Source organism: Cannabis sativa, chromosome X (assembly GCF_029168945.1).
Source record: "Cannabis sativa cultivar Pink pepper isolate KNU-18-1 chromosome X, ASM2916894v1, whole genome shotgun sequence".
NCBI lineage: Eukaryota > Viridiplantae > Streptophyta > Magnoliopsida > Rosales > Cannabaceae > Cannabis > Cannabis sativa.
Genome location: NC_083610.1, coordinates 47,670,259 through 47,697,131, shown reverse-complemented (window position 1 = coordinate 47,697,131; position 26,873 = coordinate 47,670,259). Strand labels below are relative to the sequence as shown.

Genomic DNA, 26,873 nt, shown 5'->3' with positions numbered 1-26,873 from the left:
TTCCTTATGAGGAATTCAAGTCCTCATACTCAATACGAGTAACATCCATATCATCATCATTTTCAGAAGTGCGGAGCACATCATCAAATTGTGTACCAGTCTAGCCAATAATAACAGACATATCTTTCTTCAAGTCCTCATACTCAATACGAGTAACATGCTCATGCACCTTTGATGATGATGGACTAAGAAAATCAGCTTCCACAGAAGAATTGGGGACGAATTTAGAATCTTGACCATACATGCCTTTACCTTTAACCTTAATAAAGTCCAAAGTTGCATCACCCTAGAAATAGTTATGCAAGTTCAAACTTACTCTCTGCACAGATGTTGGAGAAATGTTTCTCAGTTTTAATTTCAACAAAACAAAATAAAAAATTATAGACAAATGGAAGAAACTGAATATAAGAACAAAAGAAAAAATAATTGTAAAATAACAAAAAAAAAATATGAAAAACAAACAAGTACCTCCTTCAACGATCGGTTAAAGATGAAGTTGTTCACATTATCCATCTTCAGCTGGGGTACTTTTGGCTTTGGCATTTTAGGCCAATTAAAAAGCCTTGGAATGCCAAATGTTTGAATACAACGTAAGTTTCCCAATAGCATAAAGACAACACTCAAAAAACCAAATTTGTAACGCTAACGAAAAATCCAATAACCTATAAAACCCACCATCTTCTTCCTTCTGCTTAACCTTCCTAATACCAGCATCAATCTTACCCTTCAATGATTGAATTATCATATCGAAACACTCCTTTCCCCACCCATAATCATTGTAACAACCGCTATCCAAACCATCAATTTTCTCAATGGAAACAACCTTTCTGGGAGGACCACCCAACAAATAGCAATGAACAAAATATAAAATAGTCAACTTGACTGTAAGTTCATAATTATCCTTAAAATTGTCAGCAATAAGTACAACTTGGATAACATTCTTTGTAATTTTTTTATGTCCCTTTAAATAGTGTCTAACAAGCATATTATCATCCTGTTTGTACTGGAATATATCAGAGTCAACATGGCAATCTAAACCCGTAATTAACGAAAATTCCTCAATACTAAACCTCAAAAATTTGCCTTGCACAAATTTTCAAAATTCTAACTCATTTGGTTGTTGAACCTCCCTTAACACCAGACCATGAGTTAGTTAAAAGTAGATACTATTCTCAAGAATACGAAGAAAATGACCAAACACAGTTTTGGAAAATATTTATAATTAGGTTTCAGTGAGAATAATTTTAATATCATTTATAATATAATATTAATAACTAGAGGTTATAACTTAGGAATGCTAGTGTTCCAAACGGCTGTACTTGCATTCCAAATCCTAGAAAAACAGAATAAAAAAACTACTAAAACAACACAAAAATAAAATAACAACAAATCAAGCATAAAATAGATACTAAAACAAAAATAAAGAAAGTACACACCTTAACAACCATTTTTTCAGTGATCTCCTTAAACACATCATCAAATCCAACCTTCTTAACTGGGTTTTACCCTTCCCTTACGACAGAACAAAATAACAAGAAGACAACTGTTAAACAAAGGATACTTTATTCAAACGAAACAAACACAAAAAATATAACAAAAAAATGACATGGAAGATAAAGAAATCACAGACAGAGATATCTGTAAGGAAAAAAAATTGAAACAAAACTCGTAAAATAACACAAAAATAACTAAAAATTATCTTATCAAGTTTGGGCGACTGTAAAAACTTTGGCTCCAACTCAAAATCAGAGTCTGAATTTTCCAAAATGGGGCGAGGACGTTTGGATATCGTCTTCTTCGAAGTTCCACCAACTAATTTTTTTTTTTTGGAAGGAACTGGAGGCGTAGGGCTAGGAGGATGATTTTTGAAATTCATCTTACCCATTGGTGATCGAGGTTTGTTTTTCTAGAGTTTTTTTTTTTCGGGATTTTTTATAAATGGAGAAGAAGAGATTGATCGGGTAATAGTCATAGATAATGAAGATAAGAATAATATTTATAGAAGAAGAACTACAACTAAAGGGGGGAAAAAGAAGAGGGAAACTTGTGATTTAAAACAAAAAAAAAAAAACTGAATAAATTTGAAATAAAACAGACTGAAACTGCCCCTACCAACATAATAACCGTATGAATAAAAAAATTAAAAAAAAGGAAGAAGATGATGAACAGTAAGATGGAATGATGGGGAAGAGGGATTAAATTGAAATGAAGGGGTAATGAAGATTAAAGGAAAACTAATTTTCAACATAAATTTTATTTAAAAGAAAAATTAAAAAAAAAAAGAAAAAGAAAACTATCACTAAAGTGACAACCGGGTCAAATCAACACTTTTTAAATTCTTAAAAAAATATATAAAGATATGACTGAACTGTGAGATGGCACGTGTAACAAAAAATGACAAAAATTAGTTTAAAAAATAATATAGTATAACAACAGAATAAAAAAAAAATACAGTATGAAAGTAATTAATACCGTATGACAATAAAAAAGAAAGAAAAATGAAAAAAAAAAGTATGAGGTGTAATTTTTTTAAAATTAAAAGGATATTTTAATTTAAGACCATTGGGCTTGAACTAAAAGAGTAAAATCATATTGGACCAACACTTTGCGTAAGATGGCCGAAAGATATTATTTTTACCTGTAATTTTAGTTAAATAACTATTTTGCATAATTGTTTAAATATGGTAAAAAATGATATTTTTAGTTAAAAGTCAATTGGACTTTTACTCAAAATTAAAAAAAGCCCAAGTCTAAATTCACATAGGAGATTTCGATTATGAATGCATTTTTCCTATTAGTTTTATTTTTATTAATTAAATAATTAGAAGAAAAATAAAGTATCAAAGTTGCTATAAATAGAGGGGTATAGCTAGAGTTGTAATACACTAATGTGATACATGAAAAAACTTAACAGTTAACACTATATAAAAGGTCTTAACACGGTAATAACGTAGAATGGAAAGAAAATGAAATAATCTCCATTCTATTTCTTTGTTTAGTTGCATATTAAAGTGTTGGAATGTCATTTTAATGGAATGACCTTTCTACCATTTTGGTAGAATGACAATTCCATTTTAAAATAGAACGAAAGATCATTCCAATGCATGATGAGAAAAAATTTAATAATTTTTTAATCAATTTTTTTATGCATTTTAAATTTTATTCCATTACATTCCTATTCTCATTCCTATGTTTTCATTCCTCTCAAACAAATGCTACCTAAGATCCTAAAGTGGCGTTTAGTTGGGAGGAATGAAAATATTGGAATAAGAATAGGAATGTGATGAAATAAAATTTAAAATGCATAAAAAAATTAATAAAAAAATTATTAAATTTTTTCAAATTTTGCATTGGAATGGTCTTTCCTTCCATTTTAAAATGGAATAGTCATTCCACCAAAATGATGGAAAGACCATTCCATCGAAATGGCATTCCAATTGTTTTAAATACAACCAAACAAAAGAATGAAATGAAAATTGTTTCATTTATTCAATTCCATTTCATTACCTTCAACCAAACACCACCTAAGTGTTTAGAGTTCTTGCATTCTCTCATCTTCTCATCATTTCACAAGTCTTCTCATACTCATTCTCATTATTGTAATACTGAAGACAGTTATAGCTAGAAAGTACAAGATTTTAGCCTGTAATCTGTATGGTATTATCTCAAGAGTGAATACAACAAAAAGAGAGTAGATTATTACCTGATCAAATGGGTCGAACTTCTATAAATTCTTGTGTCCTTCATATTTATTATCACTCTGCACGTGACAACCATAAACGAAATTAGATCTAGTCAGACTTCGCATTAGTTAGCTAATTTACAATAAACATAACTTATTTGGTGACCAAAAATATCATTCAAATTCAATGAAATATTTTAATTATTAAATTGTATTTAAATATGCTTTTTTTTCATAAAAATTACATTAAAAATTTAAATATTATTTTATATTAAAATTATTAAAATGCAAGAATACATGCCTAAACAGAGTAAATAGGAAAAAAATATAGAGAAAAGGAAAATTTATTATTTCAATATCAATATAACTAGAACAATAAGTTTCTAAGTGGTTTTTAAAAATAAAATATTTTGAGGAATGCTAATTACAATTTTTTTAGTTAATCTTTATGCTTTAAATTACATAATAGAATATTTTTTTCAATTTTTTTTTTATAGCAGTATTCGTTATAGTTACAGTATCATCCCTGTAAATTTTTGAAAAATTTCGAATAGTTTACGATACCAAAAATAGATTTTTTGATATTCCAGTTTATCACGCGCGTTTAAAAAACTTTAAATGTATTTTCAGCTCTGCAAACTATTCAAAAAATTTAAAAAATTTACGAAAATGATACTGTAAGCATAACGAACACCGCTATAAAATAAAAATTAAAAAAATATAGGGCCAAGATGTAAAATGGCCCTAAATCTAACAATTAAGTTAATAAATGTTCCTTTTTAACAAAAATTAACAAAATGTCCTTTTAGTTAAAAATTTGATGATAAAATTACAATTATAACCTTGAATAATTAAGTCTTTGGTATAGTTATTTTGTACAATAGTATATCGTTTTTATGTGCAATAATATATTAAAAAAACTGAAAGGTAGTATATATATATATATATTTTGAAATAACTGAAAGGTAGTATATTAGTTTAAGATTGTAGTATATTATTTTAATTTGCTATGGTATATAATGAACAAAAGATAGAAATTAAAAAATATAGAATATTAGTTTGAGTTTGAGGTATAGTTATATTTCACTAGGAAATATTGTCTTTATGTTCATTAGTATATCATGAAGGAAAGAAAAAGAAAAAAAAAACATGTGGAATATTAAATTAAGTTTTTAGTATATATATATTTTCCATTATATTGGTGGTATATTAATTTTTCACTATAGTATTTATGCTTATGATTGCAGAATATAGTTTATATATGCTATTATATATCGTGAAAAAAAAAATCATTTAATAGTGTATTAGTTTAAGTTTATGGTATATTTATATTGGTCTAAGGTATATCGTTTGTATGTGATATGTATATTGTGAAGGATATAAAGAAAAAAAAAACTATTAAATATTAATTTAAGTATGAGGTATAGTTATATTTGACTGAGGTATATTGATTTTATGTTCATTCGTATTTCATGAAGGAAAGAACAAGAAAAAAAAATTTGTGGAATATTAAATTAAGTTTTTTATATAATTTTTTTTCACTATGCTGGTGGTATATTAATTTTTGACTATAGTATATCTGCTTATGATTGTGGTATATAGTTTTTATATGCTACTATATATTGTGGAAAATAATTCATTTAATAGTATATTAGTTTAAGTTTGTGATATCTTTATATATTAAAAGTGTCTATCTAACGGCATTTCTTGGTTTAACATTTCTTAGTTTAACAGAATAATATTCTGTTAAATTTAACGATTAGGTTTGATCCCCCGTTAACAAATAAACCCAATAATTAAACCCAAAAAATTAAACAATCTTTTAAATATTAATAATCTTTTTTTAAATTAAAAAAATCACCTTAGCCATATATCTCTCTAACAAACCGTATATCTCCAATTTTTGATATTTTTTTATTAAGCTGAGGCAAATTACTATAATTTTCCCTCTCTCTGCGTCTCACTCTCACCCTCCACGATTCCCTTTCTCTTCTCGGCTCCTATTGCCGGCGTCGACCTCCACCACCGTTCTCTCTCCGTTTCACTCATCTCTCTCTCCTTCTCGGCACTCGGCATCTCCCAGCTCCAGCCTCTCCATTTTTCTTAATGGCTCTCTAATTGAAGTTGTGGCGAATAATAATATCACTGGTAATTTACAATGTAATATTTTAATCGTCGAAGGAAGTTAACGATTACCATGTGTTTACAAAGGAGGAGAAAATTCTTCTAAATAAGCGGGTACCTGATCTGAAATCTGCTACCTGTGTAAGTTTTCAATGTTTCGTGACAATTATTCTATCGATAATCCCTTTTCTTATTTTAAAAATTAACCATTTGTTAACTAAAAGGATAAACGTTTCTTCATATTTTCCAGAAAAAATGGTTACCTCTTCATACTCTAGCTGCATCGGGAGAATTTTCTTGTTTATTATGTGAACTGTGTTCATATTATGTATTCTCTCCATTATGAAACTTCTTGTATCAAGTTTCAGCAAAAGCCAATTTCGGAAGAAGTTTGTTTGAGGGATTGGCTTTGGTTGGCCATAAGAAACACCTTCTCAATGTCTAGCACAGGATGCACCCTTTAATCAGTTCTTTTCCAAATAAGCAGTTTTATAACAATGAGATTTTTGATGGTCAGAATGTTAAACAAAGGAGTTACAGCCAATGTTTTCTGCAAGGAAAGATGTATGGCTCTTACTCTTTCATAAATGTGCCATATGGAAAAGAGACTGTTAATAACAAGCATAGTAGCAAGAACAAAATTGAGGCTTTTGTTGTCTCTGAGATAGTTGCAAAGCTTTATGAAGGTGTGTAATAATTGATGCATACTCTTATTTTCTTTCTTTCTTTCTTTTTTTTAATAAGATGGATGAACAAATATTGAGAAGAAGTTTTTTTATTATTATTATTATTATTTTGGTTTTGATCTCTCAGAAGTTAAAAAAATAAAGAAAAATATTAGAGTTGGTGTTATATCACCATACTGTTATTAGAGATGCCAGCACTAGCTATTTAATTAATTATATATATGTTTGTATAAGGACAAAATATACAGTATAAGAATGAAAGCATTTTTATGTCCTTTTATTTATAAGCTTCTCTTTGTCTTCCCTACACATACATAAACTAAAATCCCCAGATTTTTGACCAGGGGAAACGAGAACCCATATCAGACCACCAACCAATTGACAAGCTCTCTCCTCCCTCTTCGATTCTTCTCAGGTAGTTCACCACCAAGCCTCGCCCATCATCGCTTCCTCCGCTGCCATTTTTCTCTTTGGTCGTTGTTCGCATTTGTTGGAGGTAATGATGTCGTCTACTCTGCACTCAGCTAGAGGTAACAACGTGGATTAAGCATTGATATTTTTAATCTCCATGCTCTGATTTTTTTAGTGATGTTTCTTTGAGTTACACTAATGGTATTGTTGTAGTTTGAATTTGAAATTGCATAATGAGATTCTTTTAATGGTAATGTTATACTACTTGAATAAAAATATTATGATTCTTTTTTTTTTAAGCTTTATACTACTTGAATTAATAATTTTCAACTAATCTATCATTACTTTACAGTGGAATTGGCAGACTATAGTAATAGGGGTAACATTCTTGGCTTTTGATACCTATGATTCGCCGCCACAGATAGATATTAATTGATAGCTTTTTAATTTCTATTGTTACTGAATTGATAACATGCAGTAGTGGTTGACCTAGTTTATTTTTCTCTCCGCAAGCCATTGATGGAAAGATAAGAGAACTTTCAAATGTTACATTGCGTACCAGGGAATGACTTTCAAAAGGTATAAAAAAGTAATAGTATTCTTAATATTTGTTTACAGGGATAATTGCGGCAAAAGTCCCCAAAAACTTGAGTTTGATGCCGATTAGTCCTCAACCTCAAAAATTGGCGGTGAAAATACCGAAGGTGGACAAAGTTGTTTGTCCGTTCATACTCAGTCCGTTAGTGAGACTAACGGGACACGTGGACGCACCAGATTTAATCCCCTTTTTTATTTTTAATTTTCCCCTAAAATATAAAAGTATTAACTAAAAAAAATTAATAAAACCTAAAAAAATAAATAAAACAAATTAATATAACAAATTAATATAACAAATTAATTAAACAAATTAATGTAAAACCTGAAAACATTTCAAAAAAAAAACTTCATTACAGAAGTAAAAACCAAACACACTGAACACGAAATCGAGGCCCTCTGTCCACACCCAAACCCTAATCACGAATTTGAAACTAAATCCCTCAAAATCGAAGGCGAACACTGTGTATCCATTAAAATGCAGTCGATTTTTTGAATATTGACCCCATTCGAAGAGCATTCCTAAGCTAAATCCCTAAAGGTTGAAGATACAGCAAAGGAGGTCCCCAAAAAACCAGTCGTATAATGGAGGACGACGATGGTGAAGGTACAATCCCATTTTTCATTTCCTTGCTTATTCATAGTTTATTATGTAATTTTAGTGAAGAAAAATGGTTTGCAGTAAATTTTTTGTCTATGGTTTTACTGAGAAATGGTTTATAAGTTTTACTGTGTATATTTTTTCCATTTCCCATTCACTGTATGAAAAAAGTGTGTAGATGATGGCAGTTTGATATTTATATAGGGTTGAGTATAATGTGTTAGGTGTACACATTTAATTGATCTATATTGTTTTTGTTGGGACATGATAAAGTTGGTATTAAACTATTTTTCAATGTTGTGTGGGGTATAGGCTTTGACTAGTGAGCATGTGAGCATGTGAGCATCTTTGCACATAGTTTTAGGCTGTATGTCATCAACTTTATTGTAAATTGGCCTTGGTTTGTTGCTGGCAGGTTTGTATTTTAGTGTGAATATGCACCATGGGGGTTCTTGGTGCACTAGAAATGGGTTGAAACACTATGTGGGTGGCACTACAACCGAGTTTGATAAGTGCCATACAGATTTCTTCAACATGATGGAACTTGAAGGGATGCTTTTGCAAGTACAGTGGTGTCATGGTTCCCCTCTGTATTTCTGGTTTAAGCCTAAAGACAAAGAACTACATGATGGATTTGAGCTTAAGACTGACAAGGATTTGTTGGCTATGTTTGAGGACATGAGACAACAGAGATATAGGAAGGTGGATGTTTATGCTGATTTATCTGGAACTTTTGGAGGCAACAATGGTGAATTAGCAATTTTGCCTGTTGATGCAAATGTGAGTGTTGAGAATACACCACCTGCTGGAAGTAAGCTGAAAAGATGCATAATAGAGGAGCTACCAGATGATGCAAATGTGATTGTTGATGCTCGGGTAAGTGCTAGACCAGATGACTATGTTATGTCCAAAGCAGCAATGAGGGATGTTGAAGAGGAATTGGCAGAGAATTTACAGGATTCCAGTGGTGATTCTGATGATGGGGTTGATGAGTTTGTTGTGTACATGCCAGATATTGACATGCCAGAGTTTGACATGGAAGATGGTGTTGGAGGAAGTGATGAAGACACTGATTCTAGTGTCCAAATTATTGAGACAGTGGTGGATATTGAGTCTGACAATGAAGGCCCAACAGAGGAGGCCCATTTACACCCCAATACCCAAACACATGCCCAAAACATATTTGAAACACCATCCAAACCAGTAAAAGAACACCAAAAACCAGATCCCAAACACAAGGCAAAACTGGACATTTAAATCCCTGCACATCACCCAATACAAGGTCCCAATTAACATCTCAAACACCACCTCCAACCAAGAAAAAAAGTTGCCAGACTGAGCTGTTGCAATCACCCAAAAGTAGGTCAAAAACTCCATCCAAAACACCACCCCAAACCAGGAAAAACAAAGGGCAGTCAGACCTCAACAAATCACCCCAAAACAGAGCTCAAACAACATCCAGAACTAGGAAAGGAGAGGGTTGTTCGAGAACACCACAAACCAGATCCCAAAGAGCTTCTACAACACCTCAAAACAGTCACACATTAGCCCAAACACCACCCTGTACCAGATCCAGTAATGTATCTCAAACACCACCCCAAACCAGATCCAAAAGTGTATCTCGAACACCAGCTCAAACTAGACAGAGAGTAAGAGAAACACCATCAAAAACACCAACCCAAACCAGAAAAAGACCAAGAGAAACACCAACCCAAAGCAGAAAAAGAGGAAGAGAAACACAAACCAAAACACCAACCCAAACCAGAAAGAGACCAAGACAAACACCATCCAAAACACCAACCAAGAAGAAAAAAAAACCAATCAGTGGAAGAGGAAGATTTTTTGGAAGAGGAATATGCTGCAGATACCCAAGATCCTGAATTAGCAGAAGAAGGAGCAACTGACCCTAGCCAATGGTGGGGGTCAGTCAATGATCTATGCAGTCAAGCTTACCAAGATGATGATGATGGTGGAGGATATGAAGAGGATGATGATTTGGTCAGCTTGGTTAGTGATGAAGAAGATGGACCAGTGCTTAAAAAGAAACACATTGAGTTTGATCCACACTTCAAGCCTGAGAACATCAAGTTTGAGTTAGGAATGGAATTCCCTACTGTTGAGCACTTGAGGGAAGCATTGAAGGAGCATTTCATCAGCATTGACAGGCAGTACAAGTATATTCACAATGACAGGTTAAGAATTAGAATTGTATGCCAAGGAGAAGGCTGCAAATGGTTAATGTATGCTCGAAGGATGAGAGATGATTGCACTACAATGCGAATCAACAAATTTGAGGAAGAACACAACTGTGGAATTTTATGGGAGAACAGGCTGGTAGATGCTAATTGGATTGTAAAAGAGTTCTTGGAGAAGTTCAGAGCAAATCCAGCCATGTCTTTTGGTGATTTCAAGAAAGCAAATCCTGAGGGTAAGTACTCCAAACTTTCCTCTTGGACTTTTTATCGAGCTAAGAACAAAGCAATGGCCAAGATACATGGAACCGTTAAAGATCAATATGCTATTCTGCATGATTATTGTGCTATATTAGTGAAACTGAATCCTGGTAGCACAGCTTTCATCAGAACAAGCTTAGTGGATGATGTAAGGTATTTCGAGAGGGTTTACATATGCCTTGCAGCATGTAAAGCTGGTTTCAAGTTCTGTAGGCCCATCATCGGGTTAGATGGTTGCTTTTTGAAAGGGTATTGCAGGGGTATGTTGCTTGTAGCCATTGGTATAGATGCAAACAACAGCATGTTTCCTCTTACATATGCTGTTGTTGAGAAGGAAAACACTGATAGTTGGACTTGGTTTGTGCAACTACTGAAAGAGGACCTAGATGTACAAGACACAAGATTGTTCACATTCATTTCAGACAGGCAGAAGGGGCTGGAAAGGGCTGTAGCAGAAATTTATGAAGGTTCTGAAATACGTTTTTGTGTTAGGCATCTTTATGCCAACTTCAAGAAGGAGTTCCCTGGATTGTTGTTGAAGCAACAATTATGGGCTTGTGCTAGAGCTACAACAGTGGAAGAATTCAAAAGGAGAATGGATGAACTGAAGGAGACTAATGCGGCGGACTTTTGAATGGTTGTCCAAAAAGTCACCATCTGAATGGACCAAGTCCCACTTTAGGACTTTCAGTAAGTGTGATATGTTGCTAAATAATCTCTGTGAGAGTTTCAACTCAGCCATACTAGATGGAAGAGACAAGGCAATCATAACTCTGTTAGAGTATGTAAGATACTGGCTGATGGATAGAATGAGAAAGCAAAGAGAAAGTATTAGTAAGTGGACAAAACCAGTTGGGAAGAGAATCTTTGATATCCTGCAGAAGAATAGGAAGTTAGCAATGAAATGTCAGTGTACAAAATCTGTTGGAGGCTTGTTCCAAGTGACAGTGTCTCGGCTGTGGAAGCAACAAATTTGGAGACCAAAACATGCTCTTGCAGATCTTATGACCTCACAGGTATTCCCTGTGGTCATGCATTAGCTTGCATATGGTATTCCAACCTCAGTGAGTATGATTTTCTTGCTGAATGTTACAAGAAAGAAGCCTTCTTAGCAACTTATGAAGGGTCAAGTGCACCTATGCCTGGTCCTGAACATTGGCCTAATAAAGGCCTGAATCCAATCCTTCCACCACAGAATCGTTCTACTCGGGCAGCCCAAGAAATCAAGGAGAAGAGAAGTAGATGAACCTCCACCTGGTGCAACTAAAATGAGGAGATTCGGGCAGTCTAACAACTGTTCTAATTGCAAAAAACCAGGCCATACAAAGACCACTTGCAAACAACCAGTACAGGAGAAGGTATATTATTTCATTAATGTCAATTAACTTTGTATTGATTTTTCCATGGTATACATATAACCTAACATTTATCATGGTATCAGGAACCTCCCCAGAAGAAAAAGATGGGTCGTCCTCCCAAAAAGAATCCAGATCCTCAAACTGTTAAGAGGAACATGAGGAGAACCAAGCAGCAAGAAAGGGAATCAAGAAACACTCAACCACCATCATCTGCAAATTAGTTGCTGTACTACTCAACTTTTGTATTGTATTTTGGATTATGTCATAGTAATTAAGGCCATATTTTGTGAACACCTTAGATGGCATATTATTAGTAGTGAATGTTATGTTTTATGATCTTTTTTATCACATTGCCTAGTGCTTTGTGCTTTGATGACAGACTTAAAACATTGCCTTTGTGCATTTTTAATGGTACCAGTAGTGAATGTAATATTGTATGATCTTTTTGATCACATTGCCTACTGCTTTGTGCTTTGATCACTAAATTAGAACATTGCCTTGTGCTTTTTTAAAGGGTATTGTCTTAATAGTTCAATATTTTGTTGTATGAAGTTCTTGATTACAGGTTTATATACTGTTTTTGTGATATTGCATTACCAAAAATCAAATTACAGGTTTTGCTTCAAATGACATAGTTCTAATTGTACCAAAACTACAATTTCAGTAATGCATTGCCATATTGTCTGAAAAATACATTCCATTAACAACTTTTGTTGTACACACACCAAAACCAGTACCACATACTTGACAAAAATACATTCAATTAACAATGGCAATACAAGTGCCATGTCCATTACATAATACCATTACATATTGTACCAAAACCAGTACCAGTACCACATATTGTACCAAAAATACATTCCATTAACAATGGCAATACAAGTGCCATGTCCATTACATAATACCATTACATAAAATTGAAAATTGTCATTACATAGAGATTACCACTACTTCACCAGATAACTTACAAAAACAAATACACAAGTAATCATCAGAATTTTTCTCCAATTTCTCAGTACCCATATGTGCCCACAATCACAACCATGAACCTTTCCCAAATCTTGATTTGCTTGCAAATGTTCATTTTCTTCATACAACATCAATTGATCTTCAAGTTTGGTTATCTTTCTCAAAAGTCCTGGAATTATTTCTCTGCACCTTCCACAAGATTCAACATCCATCCATTCAAAGAACTTACATCCTCCATCAGCCTGAAAAAATAATGACAAATAACTACTGAGTGAACACAAGTGAAGACAGTTGAATTCAAGTGTATTACATATATTTGTACTTAATCTGGCTAAACCTTTCATTTGCTATATAAGCAAGCCAACATTCTGCAAACTTCAATTGCTCATTTTTAACTAATTTAATATATTTTGAAAGTAAAAGTAAAATATAGATGTGGTGGGATCAAGTAAAAGATCCATTATTCACAAAACACTGAATTTTCACAACAAGATACATATTATGTCTAACTTGATCATCTTCAAGTTAGTGTTGCTCTAAAGTTGAACAAACCGTGAAAAATAATATCAAAAGTTGAAAAATAAGCTGCGGCACACATAAGGTTCTAAGTTCAATTTATATGATGTAGGGATAATTCAAAAATTAAATCCTTACACTTGAAAATCTGCACCTCCTGAAACGACGACCTGGGTTTGCCTCTGTGTTCGATGTTCTTGAAATCCACGGGATACCACAGTAGCAATTTTGAGGTTCCCTTTCATGGTTTGAACCACCAGCTACTCTCAACCTTCTATTATTGACACCAGAACTACTGTACGAACCTTCCCCATCCATTCTTCTCAACCTTCGTCCAAGCTTCGTTGTTGTTAAGCTTCGTCCATCATCGTCGTTCTTAAACCTTCGACCTAGGGATTTAGGGATTTAGGTTTGATTTAGGGCTGCGTGTTTTCAGTGTGTTTGGTTTTTACTTCTGTAATGAAGTTTTTTTTTTTTTGAAATGTTTTCAGGTTTTAAATTAATTTGTTATATTAATTTGTTTTATTTATTTTTTTAGGTTTTATTAATTTTTTTTAGTTAATACTTTTATATTTTAGGGGATAATTAAAAATAAAAAGGGGATTAAATCTGGTGCGTCCACGTGTCCCGTTAGTCTCACTAACGGACTGAGTATGAACGGACAAACAACTTTGTCCACCTTGGGTATTTTCACCGCCAATTTTTGAGGTTGAGGACTAATCGGTATCAACCTCAAGTTTTTGGGGACTTTTGCCGCAATTATCCCTTGTTTACACAATAAGCATCAAAGAAACTTAGGAATTATAGCAACATGCCATTTTATTTATCCATCCTTTGTGTATAGCTTTCACCTTTGGACACATAGATATCTCTTAATTTTTTTATTTCTCCAGTTTTTAAAAAAACTTCTCACTGAGGATTTCCCACGACTATTTGTACGACCAAAGAAGATTGTTTTAGATTTCTAAAAAGGTAAAGCAGTTGGGCCAGATGCAAATGATTCAAAATCTAGAGAGATAGAAGGAACAAAACCAAGAGAGCAAGAAGGAAACAAGGATTTTGTTGGAGAGCTTATGCAAACAGGGCTATGGCGTATCTGAAGGTCAAAAGGCAAGTTTATTACAAGCACTGCTGTATTGTTTGGCGCAGTTAGATTATTAAAAGATATTTGAACCAAATGCTGTATAAGCATTTTAATGCTGTATAACCCAATGATGTTTACAATTTTGTGACCTCGCCAGTTAACTTTGCCGTTTCTCTTCCTCAGTCATCTCTCAACTGACCCAGTGGAGGAGCATTGTTTGTAAAGTAATCTACAATTAGTTACCGAATTCTTAAACAAAAACCACTAGAACTTAAATAAAACTAATATTTACGTGGCTGGCCACGTAAATTTCATTTAGTATATATATATTGGTTTAAGGTATATTGTTTGTATATCATACGATATATTAATAAAAAATTAATTATATGATTAAATAACATATTAGACAACAACAGCAGCAGCAAAATCTAAAAGAATAAAATATATAATACTTTTTATATAATGAAAAAATAGTTGACAAAAATTCAGTAGAGAGGTGTTGATTTATTGTTTTTCATAATATTTATAAAAGGAATAAAATATATAATACCTTTTATATAATGAAATGTATTTTAGGTATTAAAAAGTAAAAAAGAACATTTACTTTATTATTTTAAAAAAGGGACATTAATTATCTATAGAATTAAAAATAAGATCATTTACTTACATTTCTCAACAAAATATATTTCAATATGTATTTTCAAGCATCTGACAAATTATAATAAAAAGTTAAAAGTGCACTCCACAAATATTTTTCATTATTATTCCTTCTCTATCTACCATTAGATTATATAACAAATAACAAACAAAAGGCAGTACATAAAGACCAAGAACAAAAACTCTACTTGCCAAAACGAATGCTAGTACATCAATTTTCAGCCATATAAAAGTAATATTTGATATATATTATAATAAAAAGTAGGAAATAATCTAAAAATCCATGGCGAGTATTGGGCTTTGGTGTCCTTGGTCTCTGCAACGTCCACTGAGCCACTTCACATTTGTATCGAAGAATAACAATGGTTGGTCACCTCATCTTCTTCTTCTTCTTTTTCTTTACTTTTAATCAAAATCTCTGCTCTCTCTTTTTTCTTCATAAAAGGGTCTCCCAAACTTGGTAAACAACAATGGGTTGTTCGATGCTGCAAGAACAACGAGCAACAACAATGGTATCCTTCCATTTTTCTTAGCATTTGTGAGAAATAGGCTTCTTTCTCTCTCTAATATTAACTGTTAATTTTGGTGCAGTTTCCAAAATAGGAGGGAAATTTTGGTGGGCATGACCATGAGTGTTGTTGGGTTTTCATTTAATTCAATTTTGTCAGATGCATTAGCAGAAACCGGTATCAATGCCTTCCTTCCTTTAAAGTTGCCATTTTTTCTTTACTATTATTTCTTATTCTAAGTGGGTATTGGGTAATTCTTTCAGAAGTGGCAGAAGATTTTCGTATCTACACTGATGATGTAAACAAGTTCAAGATATCTGTACCAAAAGGTGAGCTGAAAATGTCTGCCTTTTTTGTTTCTGTTCAACTTGTTCTGTATATAATTTCAAATTTTCAATCACTTGCTTTTTGTAGGGTGGCTAGTGGCTGCAGGTGAGCCTGATGGATTCAAATCTGTCACTGCTTTTTACCCAGAAGGGAACACTAGCTCCAACGGTATAAGATCATAGTTGTATTTCTGATCTCTATGTGTTCGATAGAATGACTCAATTGGGTTTGGTTTCCTTTTTCACTGCTACCAGTGAGCGTTGTGATCACAGGGCTCGGTCCTGATTTCACCAAGATAGAATCATTCGGCAAAGTTGATGAGTTTGCTGAGACTCTGGTAAGCATTCTCAAATTCTACCAAGTTGTTGTTGTTGTTGTGACATTTCTTTTGTTCTATTCTTCTCCTGTCTTAAATTCAATTTCGTAATCATTACAAACAGGTGAGTGGATTGGACAGGAGTTGGCAAAGACCACCAGGAGTGGCAGCCAAGCTTATCAATAGTAAATCTTCCAATGGTAAAAGACTTTAATCCAGCACATAGTTGTATGTTCTTGACTTTAATCCAATGTTACATAGCTGCATTTGGCTCAGTCGTAACAGATGTATGTTCGAAAGAAGCAGTTTAATGGCTTGGGACATAGTTGTAAAATATCAAAAAGTTGATTCGGATCAGAATTTTGAATGTTAAAGTGAAAAAAGCAAATGTACAGGAGACGATTTTTTATTCAAAAATTATGAATGAGTAGTTTTGTTCTTTGCTTTTTGTAAGAGTGCTGCTTGTAGCTCTCTTGTGTTTTGGTGGTCGTATGTTTGCTTGTTGATTAATGAAGTTCATTTTCTTCTTAATCAAAAGAAAAGAAAAAAAAAAATTAATCGAGCATTGGTTTACAAAACTCTGGTATTGTACTAATGTTGCAGTATATTTTGTACTGTAATCATATCAGGTTTCTATTACATCGAGTACTCCTTGCAAAGACCAGGGGAGACTCGCAGATACTTGTTCTCAGCGCTTGGAATGGCATCTAATGGTTGGAACAATAGGCTATACACAATCACTGGACAGGTATTAATACATTCCCAAGATTTTTTAGGGTGAAAATTCATCTTAGCGTATGATCACCTTGTGTTAAGGTCTTAAATTTATTGAAAAACTGCTGAGAAGAAAACGATTCATGATATGAAAAGTTTATAAAACACGAATACAAACACGACTCACATAAATTTTGTGTCGTGTTGTATGCTAAGCAGTTGCTTTTTGCGTCATCGTGTAGTGTTAGTGTCACGTTGAGTTCTTAAATTTATTTTATGAAGTTGACATAAACACGACAAACACGACGTGTGCCACGAAAAGTTGATAAAAACACAAATACAACCCCAACACAAACTTGAGTCCGCATAAATTTCTGTCGTGTCAAACCTGTAAAATTCCGTTTAGTATTCGCGTCAAACCCGCATATTGTAACTAAAAGTTTCCCGCCCTTAAAGTTTTTGATGTCTTGAAACCAACCAATTTCATTGGATATAACATTTTTGGATGTAGTTTGAGGAAGCAGATTTGGACAACTATGGCTCACAGATACAGCAGGTGAGGACTTAAGTAATAAATCTTCACTCAAATTATAATGAAAGTAGCTATTAATCCACTTCTCAACTGGTTTTGCAGGCAGTCAAATCGTTTAGGTTTATCTGACAACTGATAGTGTAACCAGCCAAATAGATGGATACATAACAATCCCAAGTTTCAACTTGTTTGGTGTTAAAATGATGTTATAATCTCAATTCTCAATCATTAATTATTTGTGTTCTATTTTGGAGTGCATCAATGTACCCCATTATTATTTTTGATATGATAATTTTAAAAAATTCAAAGCAAAATTTAAATACTATTTTACATGCGTATAAATTAAGCGTACAACAAACTGTTTAAACATTATTTTTTAACGTATTAAATTATTCTAAATTTTTTAAAAAAAATTGTGAGACTGCAGTTTAATCGACTATTTTCTTTCCGCCCTTAAGACTCGAACTTTACCATTCTGTGTTGGTATTTTCTATTTTTAAAACAATTAGAAAGATTAATAAGACCTGAGTATCACTAGGCACACAAATAATTTTTTTTTAAAAAAAAACAATAATAAATACTTGAAGCTTCTGCTTTGGTTACGAAGCCAGCCCCTAGAATCATCCAGATTGTAGGAGCTCAGTTTTTTGAAATTTAAAAAGAAAAATAAAAAAAAAAATCCTAAGACTGATATGCACATTAAGACATATCACATCTAAACAACAATGAACCCACGAAGATAGATAACACCAGAGACTCTATACACCCAAAATGCTGGGAAGACTAAGCTATAAAAGAATCATATGTTGATTCTAACGTGTCGACTTTTTTTTTTTTACATAGTTCTTATTCCTACTTGGGTGGCCGGAAGCCATTTCCGGCACCCACCAATCCATGACAGCTCTGTCTGAGCAATGGAAGTTTACAAAGGGTTTAGATATGCTAAACGGAAAGATCTTTAGAGGAAGAACAGCCCTGCCATCCTCCAAAATCCTTCTCCACCCATCTGGAGCGACGACACAGACATCTGACTTCTCTGGTGAGCATGACTATGTATGACCTGCAAAAATCAGGAAAACATGACATAATAAAGACCCCGGTACAGATGTAGATGAAGAGAGTTCTCAGGAGTATTAGGGTGTATTCATTCATGTCTCATAATGCTCACCAATAGTATATGTCACAATGCCAAATCAATTATACCTCTAGAATGCAAAACAAACAATTTGCAAGGCTAGATTCGAAGCCTGCCACTCAAGTAGCAGTTCCCCTGCTCTTAGTCCTGCTGCAATCTAAGGATACCTGAAAAGTGAGTACAACTAACAATCTTAAAATAGCTGAAGAAGTTGCATAAAATTAGAGAATTCTACTAACTGCAAGATATATGAAACTAACCTCAATCAACCCCTCACCCAGATGTTTGGTCAGAACTGCCACCGTGTACATACTGAGATGGAGCAGGAACTATAAACTGTGGTTGGGCCATAACAGGTGCTGCCATACCTTAAAAGTAAAAACACAAGAAATCTCCAATCAGGTCTATCTACATAGCAATAGTATCAATCTTGAAGAAACATCTACACCAAATTCATATTTTGTTTTTCTGATGCACATTAGTACAGCAGAAGCCCGAGAATGGTCAATGTTCCAAATCCCATAAACGAATAACATAAACTAGAAAACCTAAGCCTCCTTAGAACCAAAAGGTGGCCTATAATTTGCCAGTTTTATTATGATAGTAGTTTCAAACATAAGAACTAGTTTAACTTATCACCGGAATTGTACCTGTAGGATATGGTGTTTGCATCGTAGGCATAGGTGAAGTTGTTAAAGGGTTCACCCCAGGTCCACTAAACTGCACTAGTTGATGACTTTGCATTGTATATCCATGCATATTGGTATAACCCTGACCGCTAGGAACAGATTGACCTACTTGTCCATATGGATAAACAGCTGAATTAACTGCCGCAGGTACTCCATATATCTGAAGATATTGCTGACCAGCATACGGATTGTAACCACTCTACATGAATATGGAAAACAATGAAAGAAGTCGGAATCAAAGGATCAAACATAATAAGAATATTAATAACAGAAGCAATGGTTTTATTTTACACTATTGACCTGTGGATACACATACTCTGGTCCATATGTTGCATACCTGCAAAAGTTAAACAGGCATCACACTTCCTGAACAGAATAGCTCCAGTCGTGATTTTTAGACAAATATATATATATGTATATATTGAAGTTCATTAAACAAAAATGAACCTTAACTTCCACAATATGAAGTTCCACATAAATGAACATTAGCACGCATGAATCATTATGACAAGAAAACTTCCAAATTACAGACTAAACGGCTCCTATTCTACAAGTAATTTATCCCAAGTACAAGATCAATCAGGAAAAAGTGACTAACAACACAATTCGGGGCCCTTATCAAACAACACCAATTACAATCTTGCCTGCTCAATAAACATTGATCTGGGGCACATATCCTCCGCAACTAAAACTTTTGAATTCCTGCAATTACCAATCACACCATATCACATCACTATAATTTGGATAGAACCAACCCTGACTTGAAAGGGATTGACCAATTATGTATTTAGGGCGGGGCAGTGTGTTGAGATTGGCATATGCCACACAAAAGAAAGAAAGAATGAGAAAGGAGTTGCAAAGGAGTCGAACGAAAATGAGTTAACAGCTCTCCAACCATCAGTCAAAGACAACTACAATAACAAAAAAAGGGTAAACAAATAACACCCACTAACTAGTGCTAGTCTATCAAGTATCTGCCACTCCCTATACATGTTGGGCTAATACGGACACAATTGTAGATGCACAAAGCCATACTATGTCAAACAACATGCCGGTAGCCAGAACCAGGTAAAACTTTCAGAAAACAGTGCAACATCTAACCACAAAAATCAAAGGCACAAGATTTTCTGCAGTGAAAGGGCTGCAATCACCATAATTGTGCCACTTAACTATTTGTTCATTTTCAAACAGGTATACATAACTGCCAACAACAGCGAGGTAAGAGGGAAATTACATTGATATTGTTTTTTTTTCAAAAAAATAAATAAATAAATAACATGGAGGGAAGAATTTAAGGAATAATACATTTTCCATAAACAATGAAATCGAGCCAAATTAACCCAGGATAGACGTATTTAGTTTTCTACATACTAACAACTTGATCATGAATATACATATATAGCTCACCCATAAGGTGGATACATTAGCCCTTGGTAGCTGTAAGAGAGAGGTTGTTGTTGGTACCCAAAACTTCCAACATAACTCCCACGAGCAGTTTGCATGTTTCCTATGTATTGAGCCGAAGGTCTTGGACGTCCTGTAAGAAAACAAACTAAAGAAGTGAATTGAGAGCAAAAGGTTTCAAAACTTCAGACCTAAAACATTGCTAAGAAATTGTAATCAATAAAGTAAACCAACAAAATCTAAAACAAGAGACACTACCATAGGGCATAGGTGGCCTAGGCCGGCCAAGGGAAGCAAGATTGCAGTTTGCGCGCCTGCCGTCGATAATTGGAGCTGGATCAGCACAGGCTCTTCTAGCAGACTCCGGGTCCCGGAAAGTCACCTAAACCCTCCATGTAAAGACAGACCAAACACCAAGTCATTTTATGGAAGCATCAATGATTACTATCACAAAAAAATATCTTCCCAAAACAAGATGAACATGTTTAACACTCTATAACGTAAAACCTAAACCTTCCATATGTACAAATAGACCATTCTATGGTCAATATATAAATGCAATTAATCCACTTAAGAGGAACTACTTCAAAAATGGTAGTTAAAAACCCAGATGAACATGTTTACATTTTATGACATATAAAATGAAAACAATAGATACTCACAAAACCGTAGCCTTTGGATCGTCCAGTGTTCTTATCAGTGATGACAACTGCCTCCAGAATATCCCCAAACTGCTCGAAGTAACGTCTCATAGTCTCGCTCTGCGTCTCCCAAGCGAGACCGCCCACGAAAACCTTTGTGTAAGTAGTATCCCCAAAAGGGGAATTAAGAAACTGATACCCAGAACTGGAACTCGATCCCGAGCTCGGACCCGGAACATGGTGATACGCCATGAAAGACAATTTCTTTTCTCTTTTTTCCTTTTTTTTTTTCGAGCAAAAGGGGAAGTTGGATATAAGTCGGTAAAGGGTAATCAGATCGAAAATACTATTGACAAGGGAAAGTAAATACGACCCAATAAAGATTAAGCAGCATAGTAGAAGGAAAACCCTAGAAAAACCCAAGAACTAGTAGAAATATACTGGGAATCAATTGAATTCGGATGAGTTTCTATGGTATTGTGGTGGTGGGTACTAGGTAAGGAAGGAAGGTCTCGAATCGGGTAGAAAGAAAAAGAGATGGCGAAACAGAGTGATCAATCAGTCCAATAAACCTAAATAAGAATCAAAAGAGAGAGAAAAGGAAGAACCATTATGAGGTGAGGAACAGTGGGTATGTATGTACTAATAATAGTAATAGTAATAGTAATTGGGAAGATGGAGAACAAGGATGTAACAATGGCGTCGCGGGAGTAACAGTAACTTCAGTTTCATACCCTTTCTCTCTCTCTCATCTCTCAATCTACATCTACATACATATTAATTATATGATATGAAATTCAAAAACCCCAAATCCAAAGCAGCAAATAAAACCATACTAAAACCATACTTATCAAAAAAAAAAAAAAGAAAAAAAAACCATACTAAACTACTACAATTATATATTTATATTTTTTTTATTTAATACATAGTTTCAATAACTATTAACTTTATATAAAAAATTATCTTAAATTTATAATTAAAGGAGGTTAATTTTTTTTTTCCCGGTTACGCCATCCGTCTTTCCTTAAGCATCTGCAACTTAGTTGGAGTTGTATTTTATTATTGTAATTCGATTTTTATTATTGTTATAGTTTTGAGTATTTTAATTTTATATTTATGATATAATTTTTATTATTTTAGTTTTATCTCGTAACATAATTTTGTTTTGTTTCGTTGTTGATTCTTTAATGGTTCACTATCAAATCGTTGTTAGTGATTGTTAATAATAAGTTCTTTACAACTGAAGGAATTATTAGTAGTACAATTACTAACATTGTATAAGTATTAAATGCTCAAACTATGAGATTAAATGAACCTATAACAATTTTTATTATTATATCTTTTAAGTGGTAGATGAAAATAACTATATGTATTTTTTTTAAGATTAACAGTAATATTTTTATTTTTTTTATATTTTTAAATTTTTTTCATCAAACAATTTGAAATTAAATAACTATTTATTTAACTTACTTTTTTAATTCTAATCTTGATGGCATCTAAAAATATATCTTAATTAAATTGTATGCTATTATTTAAGTTAATTAATATTAATAAAATTGTATCATTTATTAAAAAAAACTACAATTATTATTCAGCAAAAAAAATAGTACAATTATTATATTTCTTTTTTAAAAAACAAAATTAAAAATAAAAAACTTGAGTCAGAGCCAAAGGGCAGAGAAGACAGCTTGGAAGAGTGCCACGTGGGACCCAATGGCCACCCCACCACCACCATCAATAGCATACAATAAAGTTTTTTTTTTTTTTGAAATTCTGCATACAATAAAGTTATCTTTATAATTATTATTATTATTGCAAATTTCTTTTTTTAAACTTTTGTTTAATTTTTTTTTGTAAGATAAACTTTTGTTTAGTTTATTGTATGATTATTTATCTTCTTAAGAGATATAAATGGTGTTTGTGTTATGTTAGAACATGAAAGAAAATAAAATGAAGTGGGGTGTAAGATTAGGAATTAAGAGTTGAGACTTGAGAGAGGTTAAAGAAAAAGAAAATGGGAGTGTTTTTATTTATTTATTTTTTTAGGGGAAGAAAATGAAGAGTTTAATAATTTTAATGTGGATGGTAATGGTACACGGTCCCAACACGGATGAGTTTGTTATGCTTTACACGTTTCTAACTTTGTAGGGTTTTTTCAAAAAAGAAAAATAAATTCTAGGGTATTGTTTTAGAGGGGATAGGTTTATTATGCTTTACACATTTGTGGTGTGGCAATGTAATTTATTAGTTCCTTATATTATTTATTAAATTAAATTATATTGGATTTATATTAAAATACACTAATAACAGTATACATTTTATGATATTTGGTACTTAAAGATGTCTTTTAATGATGCAAATATGAGTCGGGTTTTTGACACAGTACAAGCCCGAGAGGCATGAGCACAATCGGCCACGAAAAAATATGTGCTTAGATAAGGCATAGCACGACAGGAGAAAATATGGGCTTAAGCATGACACGACACGAAAAAATATAGATTTAGGCACGACATGACACGACACGACAAGCCCAAAAGCACGAATAGATTAGCTTAAAAGCATAACACATTAAAATGTCCATTAATTTAATAATAATAACAATGATAAATATTTATTTATCAATTAAAATGATAAGAATATTCAAATTATAATAATTATAACTATTTTTTATATGATTGTGTGTAACTATTATTAAAAAAAGATATAAAAGTAACTAAAACTATAAAATACACATATATTTTAGTATTTAGTTCATCAATTGTAACAAAGATACAAAAATTTTAAGTATGAATTTGAGCCCATATAAAAAAATAGGTTGGTCTATTTAACAAAAATGGGTCAACCCGAATAAATCACTATACGAATCTGAGCACGGTACGAAATTACCAGACTTACGAGACGTGTCGGGTCTACCCTATAAAATAATTATTTTTTAGTAAATATTTATATGTTAAATATTGTATATCTTAAATATTAAGATGAAAATATAAATTGAGAATGAGATAGGAGAATATTAAAATAAAAGTTTAGAAATTAGGTTCTAAAAAATTTGTTAGTAAGATATAATTGATTATACATAATGTATATGGAACTTTTTTTTTATGTAAATATAAGATAAGAAAAAAAAAATAACTCTTTTGTTTATTTTTCTATTTGCATATTAAATTTAATTTATTTTTTCATTCCTATTCATGTATTTTTAGTTTTTTACTAGCTAGTAACTAATATTTAGTTACAATTAGTAGAGCACTTGCAACAATTGAGTTATAATAGTTAAAAGCTAAAAAAAATAGCTAAGAGCTTAAAATTGAGCTCCACCAAATGCTAACCCTTAGCTATTATGCCTCATCCCAAACTTCAAGAATTTTTTCTCATGAATAGTGAAGTGGTAAAATATATTATATATATATATATATATATATTTTTCTCTCTTTCATTCCATTAATTACTTTTTTAATTACTTTTTTACTCATTTTCATATTTCTCTTTGTTTTAATTAATATAATATATATAAAGATGTAATATTTAAATGATATAAAGAAAAATATAGAGAAACTGATATATAGTGTAATGTAAATGTGTGAAGTAAATTAGAAAAAAATAAAATTTTGGCGAGATATTTTAAAAAAATAAAGTAGAGAAGCTGTTGGGAGTCCTCTAACTAGTTATTAATTTTTATTTGTATTCATATATTTTTATTACTATCTAATTACTAACTTTACTAACTACTTACTCATTAGTAATAAAGTACTAATTTAACTAGTTACTCATAAATGATATAACTAGTAAGTAATTAAATAATTAAAATTTTAATTTTATAGTATTTCTTATATTGTAGGTTGTAAGATCAATTTGCAAGGATCTGATTTATTTGGTGTTGATCTGTTTTTAGCCAGGATGTATGCATTCACTAACTTTTGTCATTAATTAATTATCAATGCTTAGAAGAATTTAAATATCTTAAATATTTATCCGTAGTGAAATAGTTTCTACGATATGTTATATTGCGGTCGAATGGGTAGAATAATATGCATGTTGGAAGAGTTTGAATATCTTAAATATTCATCCGTAGTGAAGTAGGTTCTGTGATGTATTGTACTGCAGTCGGATGGGTGGAATAATATGCATGTTAGATGGATTTAAATATTCTAAATATTCAAAAGTAGTGAAGTAGGTTCTGCGATAAATTATACTATGGTCGGATGGGTGAAAAAAATTTACATTGCTAAATGTTGTTGTGATTATTTATATTATTTTGGAATGAGTTTCGTTGTTATTAATAACTTTAATTTTTTGGAAACGTTCAATTATAGTCGTTATGTTGCTGAAATTTTAGTAGAATTAGAACTAGTTACTAGTTAGTAATTTAGTATACTATAATTAGTTACTAGTTAGTAATTTAGAGTAAGATTAGTTAATAGTTAGTTACAAATTATATAAATAATAGCTAGTTGTGAGAAACTAGTTAGTTACAAATTATATAACTAGTTTTAATTAGTAATATGAAAGAAACCCTTGTCTCAATTGCTACCATTTTTTAAAATCTTAGGGTTATGCATCTCAATCAATAACGACATAAAAAAATACCTAGAGTTTGAGATAAGTGGTTAGAGTTATGCATCTCAATCAATAAAGACATAAAAAAATTATCTAGAGTTTGAGATAAGAGATTATCTCTTAAAACATTGTATCTTGTTTGAAATTTAAGGCACATTAAGATTGAGTCAGTAGTTAGTAATTCAGTACTAAATATTGAGATTAGTGTTGTTGTGTTTGGTTTATCTTGTTTTCGAATGGTTTTGTAGTTATTAGTAGCTTTAAAAAAATTTAGAACGTTTAATCATAGACGTTATGCAGTTATGTTGACAAAATTTTGGTAGAATTAGGATAAAATTATTTGATTTAAGTTTCTCTCAAACTTGCATGTTAAGATTTTTTTTATTAATTTTCGTTATGGATAAATTATGGACGCGTGAGGAGAGAGATACACTACAATTTCAAGTAGGATTTGAGGCCTTTATAGAGTTTTCCCTAAATAATTTTAGAAACTCGAATGTATTCATTGTCCATGCGTAAATTACCGTATTAGATCAAAAGAAAACATTACGATGATTAAGGATTTTGTGTACTTAAGAAGTTTTAATAGAAGTTAGACAACATAGTATTAGCATGATGAACATTTAACTGATGGTGCATATCCATTAGGGAAGCGGGGGTAGATGATATTGAGGGTAATAATTTTGATGATCATCCAATGGACTTGCTTGATGAAGCACAAGAAGAATCTCTTGTTGATCCTAAAAAAATCGATAATTTGCTAAGTGGTGCAGATAAACTCTTGTTCGATGGTTGTAAAAAAATAAGATTACCTACAATAGTAAAGTTTTACAATATCAAAGCAGAAATTGAGTGAGCAATAAATATTTTACTCAATTTAGCTGCTTTTAAAGATATTTTTCCATTTGATAATT

The 26,873-nt window shown here is 32.2% G+C and overlaps 3 protein-coding genes across 3 annotated transcripts; 1 reads left to right on the top strand and 2 right to left on the bottom strand.

The window, feature by feature from the left end:
* Positions 1 to 12,653: 12,653 nt before the first annotated feature.
* Positions 12,654 to 14,763, bottom strand: LOC115721247 (uncharacterized). Its single transcript, XM_030650507.2, has 2 exons — positions 13,533 to 14,763; positions 12,654 to 13,120 (listed from the first exon to the last, which is right to left on the bottom strand). Exons 1-2 carry the CDS (start codon positions 13,710 to 13,712, stop codon positions 12,857 to 12,859), a joined length of 444 nt encoding a protein of 147 aa, XP_030506367.1. The 5' UTR covers positions 13,713 to 14,763; the 3' UTR covers positions 12,654 to 12,856.
* Positions 14,764 to 15,257: 494 nt separating this feature from the next.
* On the top strand, positions 15,258 to 17,875 carry LOC115711764 (psbP domain-containing protein 3, chloroplastic). Its single transcript, XM_030640104.2, has 10 exons — positions 15,258 to 15,500; positions 15,581 to 15,647; positions 15,727 to 15,821; positions 15,908 to 15,973; positions 16,059 to 16,139; positions 16,226 to 16,308; positions 16,412 to 16,487; positions 16,917 to 17,035; positions 17,513 to 17,557; positions 17,636 to 17,875. Exons 1-10 carry the CDS (start codon positions 15,419 to 15,421, stop codon positions 17,660 to 17,662), a joined length of 741 nt encoding a protein of 246 aa, XP_030495964.1. The 5' UTR covers positions 15,258 to 15,418; the 3' UTR covers positions 17,663 to 17,875.
* A 193-nt stretch (positions 17,876 to 18,068) lies between these two features.
* On the bottom strand, positions 18,069 to 22,255 carry LOC115711738 (uncharacterized). The gene is given in 10 exon segments (XM_061106531.1): positions 18,069 to 18,593; positions 18,737 to 18,835; positions 18,929 to 19,036; positions 19,319 to 19,556; positions 19,658 to 19,694; positions 20,002 to 20,024; positions 20,026 to 20,059; positions 20,765 to 20,894; positions 21,020 to 21,143; positions 21,424 to 22,255. Coding segments are annotated over 8 exon segments (912 nt in total). The 5' UTR covers positions 21,655 to 22,255; the 3' UTR covers positions 18,069 to 18,593; positions 18,737 to 18,835; positions 18,929 to 18,941.
* Positions 22,256 to 26,873: the final 4,618 nt, after the last annotated feature.